The sequence below is a fragment of the Melampsora larici-populina genome (assembly GCF_000204055.1).
Source record: "Melampsora larici-populina 98AG31 unplaced genomic scaffold MELLAscaffold_66, whole genome shotgun sequence".
Taxonomy (NCBI): domain Eukaryota; kingdom Fungi; phylum Basidiomycota; class Pucciniomycetes; order Pucciniales; family Melampsoraceae; genus Melampsora; species Melampsora laricis-populina.
Genome location: NW_006768830.1, coordinates 61,543 through 75,629, shown reverse-complemented (window position 1 = coordinate 75,629; position 14,087 = coordinate 61,543). Strand labels below are relative to the sequence as shown.

At 44.1% G+C, this 14,087-nt stretch overlaps 3 protein-coding genes across 3 annotated transcripts; all 3 read left to right on the top strand.

Moving 5' to 3' along the window:
* Positions 1-212: 212 nt before the first annotated feature.
* On the top strand, positions 213-1,959 carry MELLADRAFT_68353 (uncharacterized protein; the record flags this gene model as incomplete). Its single annotated transcript, XM_007416916.1, has 5 exons — positions 213-309; positions 523-752; positions 814-1,212; positions 1,247-1,399; positions 1,666-1,959. The coding sequence occupies 5 exons, from the start codon at positions 213-215 to the stop codon at positions 1,957-1,959; spliced, it is 1,173 nt and encodes a 390-aa protein (XP_007416978.1).
* A 1,462-nt stretch (positions 1,960-3,421) lies between these two features.
* MELLADRAFT_28736 (uncharacterized protein) lies at positions 3,422-4,154 on the top strand (the record flags this gene model as incomplete). Its single annotated transcript, XM_007416901.1, has 2 exons — positions 3,422-3,530; positions 3,592-4,154. Coding segments are annotated over 2 exons (672 nt in total), but the record flags the coding sequence as incomplete, so codon positions are not given.
* A 7,747-nt stretch (positions 4,155-11,901) lies between these two features.
* On the top strand, positions 11,902-12,384 carry MELLADRAFT_68351 (uncharacterized protein; the record flags this gene model as incomplete). Its single annotated transcript, XM_007416915.1, has 1 exon — positions 11,902-12,384. One exon carries the CDS (start codon positions 11,902-11,904, stop codon positions 12,382-12,384), a length of 483 nt encoding a protein of 160 aa, XP_007416977.1.
* Between the last annotated feature and the right edge of the window lie 1,703 nt (positions 12,385-14,087).

Sequence of the window (14,087 nt, the reverse complement as noted above, 5' to 3'; positions counted from 1 at the left end):
TGTCTTTTTGTCCTCACGACGGGAGCAACAATTGGAGTAGACATCTTCAGCGGTTATTCATAACTGGAAATGAAATTTTGGTATGTGCCTGGCACTGACCGGCATTATGGAACTTTTCGGAATTTTCGGAATTCTCACGGTCTTGGCCAGGTAATCTTGCACATCGTAGCGGTGAGATTGCTTTTCGGCCTTCGATCTTGGTGCTTTTCAAAATGTGCGAACCATCGGCGCTTTTGGATCCCTACTGGGCTTCTATGGTTTACTCGATGCTTTTTGAAAAGCTCCATGAAAAGCGACTTTCTCACTCTGGTTAATTTTACATGATTTGGCGTTTGTATGGATGTCTAAGGCAAAATCCCTTCATTTGGCGCTTTTATTTGAACCGGTCGCCAAAACATGTCGAGTACTTTTCACAATGCTTTCAACAGCTTTTTATTCACCACTCAAAGGGTATATATTGCGCTACCAATGCTTGACTCTTGCATTTCACTTTTCCCTAAGTTGCAATCTAATCTTTGTTAGTAATCGAAAATATTCTACTCGCAAATTCAACCTTCAACATAAACTTGACCATTGCATCTCAACTTAAAATCACTTTCACCAACCACCAACCTAATCGCTCCTCCATCGTTGCCATGTTGAAATCCTCTTTACCAAAGACCCCGCGGTCTGAAACGGTTAAAGGATTGACTAACAGCAAGAAAAAGAATCATCCCTTTTACATCTCTTCTTTGTTTGACATGTTTGCGCAAGTCAGTATCGTCCGTTCCCGTGCCCTATTGTCCCTTCTCGATGCTGATGAGTCGCAATCAGCTTGAATCAGATGTCCAAGGCACTTGGGGGTTCCGACACTCCCATATGACGATTGTTACCTGGGAACCGGATGCCGAGGACTCCATGGGATGGGTAATCAGAGGTTCCGCATATGGTGGAGTCAAGACTATTCTTGAAGTAGACGGTGTTTATTTCTTCAAGGGCCGTTTGATTGCATTAAATCAACCCGGCAAACAGAAATTTTACTACGAACCCAAAAACCAAATCTTTGCAACTACTTCCCGAGACCTTAAAGGTGACATATCAAACTCAGTCAGCGTATTTGGACTCGGCGTCATCATTTCACGCAAAATCAAACCTGTATCTGCAGGAAAGGACACCATCGTTGTTGTCGTTCGGCATACGGATTACAATCCTGAGGTGATTGAATCCTTGCACGTAATAAAGAGTGACGCTGATTGTTCTCTTTTAGATTCGTGCTTTGAGCTCTTTCGACGTCCAATACAGATGCCCTTGGTCTCCCTTAATGGAGAAATTGCAGCCCTTACTTATCCCTAACCGTGAGGTTCAATTAATCGGCCACATCGTAGGTAAAGACATGTCCAAGCACATGTGGGTTGTCGAGGTTTGTACAGTTCGAACCATTCATAGCGCAGAATAGTACAGTTGACATGGCGTCTTTTCTCTCATTCAGATTACTGGGGTCAGCGTCACATCCGGGCCATCGAGTAGTGGCGCTACCTCCACTCCAATTTCAGGCAAAACCATCATAACTCCAGGCGGCAGGTCACGTGGCAAAATGTAACTTTTGTTTCAATGGATTGTTCTCCTCCAATAGCTGATAATCATTCTTTCATCTTTAGGATCTCTGATAATAATAAAAGTGTCCAGGGGTCTTCAAAGGACTTAGACGTAAAGTCATGCGTCGAACAAGAACAACCGCAACCTCCAAAGAAAAGAGCAAGAGCCCCTCCAGTTCGAAACGCGGTAAAAACACCTAATAAGAAAGGTAAGAAGACCGCCTCACCCGGAGTTCAAAATCCCGTCACCAAGCCCAAACCGTTGAACTACAAGGGAGACGCAGGTGGTGTCCCTCCGAACACAGCCAAGGGAAAAGGGAAAGCTCTGCTTCAGTCCGTGGAAGAAGAAAAGTCTGTAGCAGAAGATGAAAGTGACGAGGACTAGGCGTCCCTTCTGTCCCCTTCTTTGCAACCACATGTCGGCGTTTGATATTTGTTTGTTGTATTAGTTAATTACAATGGAATCCAGTGTTCAGTACATATCTCATTTTCACCTCGACCGTGATGAGGCCTTCATCCTCCTTTCGTGATTCAGAATAGCGCGCATATGAATCTTTGAATTTCCTTGAGAGCGGCCGAACCTTCACATAAAGCATCCCACACGCCTCTGATAAGGCGCTTGAAATGGGCCAGATCCACCTTGCGCCTGCCGGAGTGTACTCACGACCACGCCGGTGTCTGTTGGAATCGTGGTCTACGTTTTGTGCAGACTGAAGGGTGTTGCGCTACTCAGATGCTGTTACGAACCTGACAAGTGCATGTGAAATTTCACTGCGGTGCCCTCTTCAAATTCATAATTTGTTTGACTGCTTTAGCTGTCGGTTAGATCAATGTACGACCCGCAGACGTAAGGGTAGAATTGGCGTCGAGGCCTCGCTCTTTGAAGATCCTAATTGTTGCAAGGGTGGAGCCCGTGTTGGGAAACTTGGCTAAAGAGCCTATTATGATTCGAGCAGTACTTAGTCTGAGCGTTTCACGAGACGTTAATTAACACACGCGAAAGCACTTGAATGTGGAAAGCGCATGTGCTTTTAGAGCGAGTGCTTTTACGGAAACAAAGGTTCTTTTCCAAAAGCACCGGGGTCGTACAAGTTAACTATATAAGCCGTTGGTCATGGAGGACTCAGAACCCAACAACTAACCTAAACCAACATCCGCATTCATATCATGAACTTCAGCTACCTAAACATAAACATAACATTCTTTCCAAACCCTGAACATCTTGATTCCTACCATAAATTTGCAACCAAGTCTTTGAACCTCATCATTCGTAAATTGTTTTTGCGATTGCGGAAGTACCCTAGGCCAGCTGACATCTCTTCAACTTGGTGTGGCGTGTATCCTATTGCTTATCGCAGTAATCCGATTTGGAGTACCTAGCGTCATTTTTTCAAACAAAAGTCATTAATCTCTTTGAGAAAGCACCTACCCCATATATCAGCCAAAAACCAACACAAATCAATTGCCTCCGTTTTGACTTTGGTGCCGTTGAGACTGCGGCCAATTGGAGAATTAATTTAGATGTATGTCAGCTCATGGTTCCCATCTCTCCTGTCGGAACCGCCAAAAGCTTCAAATTCTGACCTGCCCCTATGTTTTTGGACCTGAACCACCAAAGAGACGGATTTTGTGGGTGATAGACAGTCAACTTCTTCAATCAGCCGGTTATGGTCGCAACAAAATGAGTCGTGTGCAAGACCAGCGCCGAGAACAATCAATCTTCCATTTTATTAAAATTTCAACACCTCCCTTATCGGCTTGGAGACCAGAATCACAAATGTCAGTATTGCGGCGCATTGCGATGGGCAGAAGAGAGGACAAAGGTAAAATCAAAACATCAAGAAGATATCTATTCAAACTGTTGTCAACAAGGTTCGGTGACCTTACCTTGGGGAGAGTTCAAAGGACCTACCGTGCCCAAGGCTCTGCTGAAATTATACACTGGAAAAGGCAAAGGTGAGTTTGGGCTTTTATCATTATCGTGGCAGGTTCTGACGGGAATTTGTAGATGCAAAAGAATTTCAAGACAACATTACCCATTATAACAATGCGTTGTCGTTCACCTCCTTGGGAGTGAAGGTTGATCAATCTGTCACGGGACAAAAGGGGATCAACACCTTCCGCGTGTCAGGACAACTAGCTCATCGCATTGGATCGGCTTTGCCAGCTGCGAAGAAGACTCCATCCTATGCCCAGATATATGTTGTTGGAGATGGAGGCGAAGGTGAGGTGGATGTAAGACTAGGACATTTCAAGAAGAAAAACTTATCAAGAGACGTGATGCGAGAACTGCAAAATGTATTGAATGATGTTAGTCCTTACGTGGAGTTTTTAAAATCCTCGGCTACCATCTTAGAGTCACAACCATCGCTCCGGATCATGCTGAAGACTTTACCTCCGGGTAAGAGGGAAGTGAAAACGTATAATAAACCCCGCCCAGAAGACGTGGCTGCAATTGTTGAATCATCAGAAACTTTAGATGATAAGCCTTGCCACATCATCCTTCACCGGAAGAACAATAGACTGAAGCACATTTCGGATTTAAGTACATGTTATTTACCGCTTTGCTATCCGCTCATGTTACCTTTTGGCTCGCAACAATGGGATGATGATTATACATCACCTACTGCAAAACAGAACAAAAAAAGTAAGTAATAGAGTTTCACAACTTGGTCAGGTCCGAAACTGACAAAATTTCGTCAGGAAAACGGGAGGACTTCAAAGTGACAAATCTCGAATGGGGCGCGTATCTTCTATACGAGAGAAACAAACATTTTTCCCTGTTCCTCCATGGTCAAAGACTCACACAACAGTTGATTGTAGACTTATACCTTTGTGTTGAACGAGGCCGGCTGCGGTGGTATAAAAACAATCAAAAGACCATTAAGGCCGATTTGTATCAAGGATTACGTGAGGCTTTTGATGGGAACCAACGTCCGACAGGAAAGAGGATCATTTTACCTTCAACTTTTGGGGGAGGCCCCCGACATATGCATAAATTGTATCACGATGTGATGGCCTTAGTCAGGGAATTTGGAAGCCCAAGTTTGTTCATCACCATGACGGCAAATCCGAATTGGCCCGAGATCCAGAATTCGTTGAAGTACGGTGAAACAGCATCTGACCGACCCGATATTGTCGCTCGTGTCTTTTATTTGAAACTTATTTGTCTCCTAGGTGAGATTTACAAAATGGGGAGGTTAGGGAAGTGTATCTCCTACCTGGGCGTAGTCGAGTTTCAGAAACGTGGCCTACCTCACGCACATCTGTTATTCATTATGGACGAAGCATCTCGACCGAAAACTGCTGATGAAATCGACGCCCTGGTCACGGTGCAGCTTCCCAATCCGGTGTCTGAAGAGCGTCTCCATAATTTAGTAGAAACTTTCATGCTTCATGGTCCCTGCCAACGAGGAGGTCCTTGCTGGATCAATGGAAGATGTTGATCTCGATTTCCAAAGCCATTTGCGGAAGAGACGTCCGTCTCAGACGCTTCCTTCCCCAATTATTGCAGGCCAGACAATGGCCGCACCGTTTCAAAACCCTCTTCTACATATACCAATCAACATGTTGTCCCATACAACAAATATTTATTGATGTTGATGGAATGTCACATTAACGTGGAGATACCGGTGGGAACTAGGCCGATTAGGTATCTTTATAAATATGTCACTAAAGGATATGATAAAGCGAGAGTTTACATGGAGACGGCACCTGACGAAAATCCAAACCCTGCCCGCGAAATTCCTACTGGATCGACTCGGAAAGAAACTGTTCCGACACGGAAGCGAAAGCGAAATGAACCAACCACAGTGGAACCTGAAGTACACGATGAAACCAAGGAGTACCAAGATTGCCGCTACATCAGCGCACCTGAATGTAAGTAATGCCAAACATTGTAATGATAAGATGACGAGTATGCTGACTTTGCAGTGCAGGTGCTTGGCGGTTGTTTAAGTTGTTCATGAACAAAAGGAAACCTGCGGTCATGAACTTGAACCTCCATTTAGAAAATGAGAAGTTGGTGTAATATGAGGACGAGCAGGAAGCAAGACAGAAAGTCACCATTGGCCCACTGCCTAATTCTACTCTAACATCCTTTTTTCCGCCTATGTAAAGATAATACTAAGGGGCACAAAAACGTCTATGCTCGAAACCTTCTTTACGTTGATGTCACAAAGCACTTTACTTGGGATAAAACAAAAAAACATTTCAAAGCTCGGAACAAGAAGTTGCGGACAATCGGTAGAGTTCACTACACCAAGGTGGCCGATGGGGAGAAATATTTCTTGCGACTCCTATTGTTCAACGTGAGAGGCCCCCAGTCTTTTCTTCATTTGAAAACCATCGACGGCGTCACCTACAGCACTTTTTGTGAAGCCGCTGAGAAATTGGGTTTATTGGAGTCTGATAAACATCATGAGGCGGCATTGGCAGAGGCTTTGTTGTGGGCTTTGGCTCACCAATTACGAGAACTATTTAGCTTGATGTTGACTTATGGACCCGTTTCTTCGCCCGACACTCTATGGTTGAAGTTTGCCAATTTTTTAACGGAAGATGTTGAAGCTACCTTGAAAGGCTTAGGTCACGAAGGCCCAATTGATAAAGATTTACGACATGCATATGGTTTCAATAGATTGAACGAAAGTCTACCAAACATGGGCAAGGAGACTGAAAACGTCGGTTTTAGCATTGATCTTAAAACCAAGATGACTAGCCAACCAGGCTTAACTGCGCTTCCGACTCAACCTTCTGGAATTGATAGTGCAAGGAGTCGAGCTTTGTTCGAACACGAGCAAAATAGCCTGAACAAGGACCAGAGGCACTTTGTGGATCACGTTTTGGACGGTTACAGGACCAAGGATCAGACGATTTCTTACTTAGACGGACCTGGTGGAACAGGAAAAACTTACACGTTGAACACAATACTTCATTTCTTCGAGGGCGAAGGCTTCCGGCCCGTGGCAGTCTCATTGTCAGGGGTTTCAGCTTTGCTTCTAAGTGGAGGTACGACTGCACACTCAGCCTTCAATATCCCGATCACTATAGATGACACTAGCACGTGTGACCTCACCGGGAGAGATGAGAAGAGTCAGAAAATTCTTTCCGCGCCCGTGATAATTTGGGACAAGATATCTATGCAACATAGGCATTGCATCGAGTCTGTTGACCGGAGTTTGCAACATATCAAAAATAATTCGAAGCCATTTGGCGGGATTAGTATTATTTTCTTGGGAGACTTCCGGAAAACGCTGCCTATTGTACCTCATGGGACGCTTTTTGATCAGAAATGGGCCTGTTTAAAGTCTTCTAAATTATGGTCCCTCATTAGTACCTTCAAATTGAAAGTCAACTTGCGGTTAAGAACTGACGCCGACGGCGACAATACAGATGCGCGGCACTATGCAAAATGGCTACTGGATCTCGGCAATGGTAAACTTCAGAGTCAAGACAGACAGATTATTCCACTCGAACATGTTCAAGTCCAAACAGTACCACTTTTCACCGATAATCCCATCAACTTAATTTCTTGGTTATACGATGACTTAGTCGGGACAATGTCAAACCCGGAATCGCATCAGACTGCGACGTACTTTTCCGAGAGAGGCTTGATAACGCCGTTCAATGAGACGGTAGCAAGTGTAAATAACGCCATTTTGGAAGGAACACCCGGTGGTATGTCTTGCGCCGTCTCGATAGACAATCCTGATCCCAACTTTGCGGATCCGATGACTCCAGAGATTTTGAATAAGATCGATTTCACAGGTTTTCCGCAGCATAGGCTGTTCTTGAAAGTTGGGCAACCCATAATGGTCCTAAGGAACTTGAGCATAGGTTCTGGGCTTTGCAACGGAACTAGATTGGTCGTCATTAGCATCTCGGATTACCTCCTCCGTTGCGTAGTGATAACAGGTCCCAAACGAGGGGAAGTCATTGCACTGCCTAAGATGAGGCTGATTCATCACGGAGACTTGGATCAACCTATTCCATTCTCCAGAAAGCAGATTCCGGTGGTCTCTGCATTTTGCATGACGATCAACAAAGCGCAGGGTCAAAGCCTCAAAAAAGTGGGCATCTTCTTACCCGGGCCAGCTTTCGCACACGGGCAGTTGTACGTTGCATTATCTAGATGCACGTCTTTACGTACTTTGAAGGTATGTTTGGCAACACAGGTTGCGGCTCGAGCAACGACAAATGTTGTATGTTGCGAACTAATCCAAGCTTAACGCATTGGTTACATAAATGTGTTGGGTCTCTCTGTCTGTGCCACTCTTGAATTCCTGTTGTGTATTTATTTATGTCCCATAATGCTTGGACCACAGCATGTTGTTAGTGTCAAACGGTTCCATTGTTAATTCGTGAGCACAGAGTATATGACTCCATGAATGTCTATTGCGGTGTATGTATCCAAAGTTTGTACTTCTGTAGAGAACAAGGGGATAAAACTTGACTTTGTCTTACTTCTGGATTAAAGAGATTCATCCGTGACCGAATGAAACAAACAATAAGGTTTCAGAGTCGTGGTCACTGACCTGGATTTAACGTCACGGCCAATGTCAGATCCGTGCAGGATCACGCCGTGATGCGCAAGATGTCCATGTAACAGTTGATGCACACATTGAGTATGGGAGTGTGTCAAATTGATAGTATAGAGCTAATGTAAGAGAAGGAACTTGAAGTTCATCTTGGAGTGCTGAGTTTCTATCCATGAATCTTTTCAGATATCGTATCCTGGTATAAGATATATAATGAGTGGAGTGGCTATGTCCTAGATCAGGATTCAAGATATTCATGCTTGACCGAATGAACCAAACAGTGAGGTTTCATAGTCGTGCTCACTAACCTGGATCCAGCGTCAGGACCCAGGAGATCCAAGCAAGAACACGCCAGGATGGGTTGGGTCTCCAGGCAACAGTAGATGCGCACGTCATTCATGGAAACGTGTCGAATTTGTAGTAGAGGGCTAAGGGAAGAGAAAATACTTGATTCTCATCGACTTAGTGCTCAGGTCTTATCCATGAATTTTTTGAATTAGCGGCACCTGATACAACATATATGACAAGTGGAGGGGCTATACAAGATTCTGGAATATGTGCGAAGATGGATGTCCAACAAGGGTAGGAGAAGGTTGAGGTACTGTGACCAGGACAAGAATATGATGTACATGATTGATTTTGTGCTCTACTACAGGATGCACGAGGCGACTTCTTTGACGTCGTTGTGAGAGACAGTGGTATGTCCATTTAAACGACGGGGCGAAGCATGAACGTGGGGGAGACCACGTTTTGGGTACTCAGCAAAAATCTCTACATAGCATCCTAAAGGAATGAAGAGTTAACATGCAAACTTCCCTTGCAGACAGTAGAAATAACGTACTTTGCGCTTCAGGCGTTGTTGACGCAGAGTCTAGCCGGTAAATGGAACATACCGCCTCCCTGGTGCCGAAACGCTTGATCCTGAATGCGTATTTCTTCCAAAGGTGCATTTTGATCGCGACAGAATTAGGGAAGATGATCCAGGTTCGAGGAGGGCGATCTGAATAAAACATCAGGGGATTAGGATACTTCGGCTGGGGATTTGTGAGTGAACCTACTTTGGTGGAAGTGTTGGTTTAAAATAATAAGGAACTCAACGAAATCTACGTCGATTCCGATTCGGTGGAGTTTCTCAAATAGGATCATGGTGAGGTAAGTTTGCGGAATTTGGGATAAAAGTCATCCACGACATGCTTCTTTATATATTGAGCTTTTGCGGTTTATCATCGGCCCTTACCGAACTGCTTTGTCTCTAAATAGGCACTATTAGCATCAAACTAACCCCGATCAAAGGTGGTAATATTGGTTGTGAATCTCATTATCGGAAAAATGTGTCAATGCATGTTACATTTTCAAAAGCATTCAATTTGGTGAGAAGGACGAGGTGCTTTTGGGAGCAGTAACTTTTGCCAATTCCCCACCTTCGAGTATGAAAGTGCACGGTCATGTCGGCGTGACAGTTGGGACAAAAGGATCCTTTTATAAGGTGGTCATTGAATAGCAAAATCAGCCGTTGCTTGGCGCTTGAATGGACAAATACGGCGGCCAACCGGAGGGCCACATAGCAACTTTTGGAAAAGTACGCTTCTAAATCGATTGCATTGCGTGTAGAGGGATCATAGGAATGGAGGGTGCCTGCAGGAATTACCAATTGTGATGCGAATGCTCATGCCGAGTTGGGATTCAGTCAACGTACATGATTGTGAATCCAGGTAAATTTCGTTTGCATTGTTAACGGGTATTAAAAGAGAGCAGGTGTCGTAACTTTTAGTTTCATGCCAAATAAAATTATAATTTCTCAATCAGAATCCAACTAACTACATTGTAAAATCCAATCGTGAGTCGTTTCACTTCTCTTGGACGGAAGATTACCAATACCAAACGGAATTCACATTTAAACAGACAGTCATAGAATCAAATACCAATGCCTCAATACAAAGACCTTCGGTGGAAAAATGTGGTTCCGCTCCCGAGTCAGTGAGGGAACAATTCATCGGAAGATTGTTGGAAAGGGTTTTAGAGCGTAGGTTGTGTTTCTCCATTCTGCGTGATACGGATGTTTGCTGATGTGCAGTTTGTAGTGTCAGAAGGCAGACCAAGACCGTTTGTGGAAAAAGGTACAATTTGGATTTCACACCCGGATAAGAGGTTCAAATATAGATTTGAGGTAGACATTGATGTCATACCACGGGTTACGGTGGAGGAAATCTCAAACCGGGTTTCAGGCTGATGCCTGTACTATTCCTGTATCATTTTGTACAAGTGGGTTTGCCTAGTTTAATGGTTGGGGGAGCGGCAATTGGAATTCCACATTGTTATAGTTAGCTCTTCGCTCTCAATGGCTGACTTGGTGTGCTAAAAGGTTTTGGGCTGCATTTTGGCGAGTACATACAATGGTGCAGGTTGCCTGGCGGGCGGGCCCGCCTATTCTCTAGTCAAAAGGTTGATTTCTGAAAAAAACCAATAACCTGTATCCTTAGTTTGTATCAAATGTGAAATTTGAGAATCAATTTCCTGTTTCACAATTTGAACCAGAATTTGATTGAATCAAAGGACACCAAAAAGGTTGTCCCTCCAATATGCCAAATGGATAATATTGAAGAGGTGTTCTTTGAGTGTACTAAGACATATAAAATTAACATCACAATAATGACAAGGAGAGCAAAAATTAATTGTGACTTTGGGGGCATACTTCAGGCTGTACAAAGGCTATTGATGATACCCCAGACACAACCTCAGAATCGTCTTAGACAAGCTAGGTTCCAGATTTCCTGCTGATGGAGACATGCACTGCATCTGGGAATTGAACCCAGGTGCACGTCACAAATGCTTCTTTTGTTCCCTTGCATATACTACTACACACTGCGTGAAATGACGTGACCCATGCCGCCACACAACAACTAATTGCATCACACGGCGCACTACTTGGTGTGCAGCAACATGCTAGAGGGTGGCATGCGTCATGAACTATTTGGTGGCAATGGAACCCTTTGGGCGGCGACATCAAGTCTTTCAAGGCGACCATGAACCTTGGGGTGCGACATATATGCCGGTGTGGCAACATATACACCTGTGCGGCAACATATACAACACGTGTGACGGCATATATATGTTGTCACACATATATATATATAATATGTGTGACAACTGTACATATGTAGCAACATTTGCATGTGTGGCACTCTCTCAACATTGCACCTCAAAATTATGTGAAACATAAGTAGCTAAGAATTAAACCCTTATTAGCCTCCTTTACCGTGCCACCGAATTACATGTTTCTGCTTCCAAACTCACAAAGGGCTTATTAACAACCAAAACATTCCTGTGCGGCATCATCACAACTCACTTGGAAAAACCCATCAATGATCATCATGATGGATACAAAGACTCATTCAGACTATACCAGGGTTCTGATAAACCCTGGTCTGGTGGGAGAGATCATGAGAATAACTCAACCTTGCACACCAAGATCATGTGAAACACGAGTGAGTAAGAAATGAATCCTGATCAGCCTCCCTTACTATGTAGCGGAATTAAGAATGCCAGTTTCTAAACTCAGAAAGGGCTTATTAGCAACTGAAGCATTCCTGTGTGGTGTCATCATGATCCAAAACATGAAAGAATACGTTAATTTACTCAAATTTGCTTAATATATAAATGACAGTCCTTTTGCGGTGGTGTACGCTATTCAGATCCCACCCACCCTACTCCAAATAAATTGTACCCAGTCTATTCCAAGAAACTCTTACAACAATCTCCTTATCCTTTTCTGATCATTTATACTTTCCAAAATGACCTCCCCCAACAAAGACATCACAATGTCCCAACCATCCTCTATGTCCACTTTGATCACAGAGGCCATATTGAAAGAACCAGTCACACAGGACCCCCGTGGTATTACACCAGCAACTAACCCACCATCAACCACCTCCATGGCAGAAGCTTTCAATAATGCATTGGCGCAACAAGCATCACAGTTTGCAACCATCATAAAAACTCTTGAGAAGAAAATTGAAGACCTTTCTGTTCCTGGAAGCAACGCTAAAATCAACCATCCACCACCAGTTGAAAAGACACAGGCTTCAAGCATGGCTTCTTCCTCTTGTGCATATCAAGGCTTGACTCCCTCAACATCTAAATCAAATCATAGCCTACCCCGCAAAGGCACAACTGTACCCTTGACTTCATCACAGAAAATCAGACGGCCCATCCCTCGCAAGCGGCATCTGCTCCAGGTGGCATCAAGTGTCTTTCCAGTGGACTTTCAACAATGAAGGTGGGCTAAATCTTACAATTTTGCCTCTTCCAGTCCAACTGCTGATATTCATCTCATTGCACTTATATTAATGTAAGACCTACGGTCATTACACAATCACAGAACTATACACTTAATTATTAACACTTAAGACCTTAGCTTTCATTCTCTATTTATAGTTGTTTTCAATTCTCTCTTACCAATGGTTCCTTAGAGATATCGGGACTGATACATCTCCCTCTATCCTTTGGAACCAGGTACAGTCATCTTTCCTTTTGATCTAGTTTCTTTCTATTGTTGTAACTGTTCTCACCGCTCAGAGATATCGGGACTGATACATCTCCCTCTATCCTTCGGAACCAGTGTTCCTGTTGGATTAGTAATATAAATCAGTATCTCTTGGGTTCTAGAAAACCCCTACTGTGTCTCACAGTATCCCGTGCGAAGTATCCAGTGAAGGTTCTCCCAAACCTTACACTTTTTTTTTCTCAAACCCAACAAATACACCCAACTTTCTTTTGAAATACATAGTTTCGGATCCATACAATCAATACTTCAAATTCTTATTGAATGCGCCACCTCGAATTCACTGCATTCGAGGTGCTTTAACAACTCAATTGATCACTACCCCGCGTTCTTTAAACCCCATACTTGATCGACGTGTATGACGACACACCGACAAGCTCCCCCCACCAACCCAAAAGCCCCGCCAGTTCCTCTGCCAGACCCAGAAGCCATTATCCGCGAGAATAGACGCCAGCAACAACTTTCTAGACCGAACCCAGACATCGCCAGACTAGCTGCAGCACAACCAATTCCGCCAGCCGCACCTGCTTGTACTCGCACAATCCAATTACCGCCTGTTACACCTAACCGCCTTCGGACCGGAACATCTACTCTGACAGCATTACCAGAGTCGTCTGAGGGATCCCCACTTTCTTCTTTACCCTCGACTCCTACTCGAGTTCCACGTTCACCTAAGCCGTTTCCAACAATGGCTGACCAAACCAACCCGTCAGATAACGCTAGTTCAGAGCTCATGAAAGCTATTGTAGATTCACAACTAGCTACTAATCGCCGTATGGAGAAATTCGAAGACTTCATGATGAAAATGATTGAATCTAAGCTTCCGAGTTCGGCTGACAATACCACAACCGAGTCAAAGCCAACGAGCGGGATTGATCTGACGAAATTCCGCACGTCAGACGGGCCGGTTTATAAAGGCCCATACCGCGAAGCAGAGCCATTCCTGCTGTGGTATTCTTCTCTGAAAACCTTTTTTCGCACTAAAGGTGTTGTGTCGGATGCCGATCGCATTACGCTAGTAGGGAATTTCCTGGAGGAACCTAATGCGCACGCCTTCTATGAAGGAGGGTTTGATCGCTTCATCACAGGCACTTGGAAGGAGTTTCTTGTCAAACTTTTCGACTCCTGCTTACCTAGTGATTGGAACAGTTGCCTCTTTGAGAAGGCCCAACACTTGAAGATGTCGCCGTACGAGGACTTCATCGCTTACAGTACCAGAGCTCGTGGTATTCAAGTCTTAATTAACTTCCACGCGGTTGTGATAAATGATCACCAATTAGCTACTTTCGTGGAGTATGGCATGATTGAAGAATTGAAGACGGCAGTAAAACTATGGGGATTCTCGAAACCAGTCAAAGATTTCGCCTACCATGCGTTCGAAAATCAATGTGAGACGCTTTATGCCTCGTTAGTTGC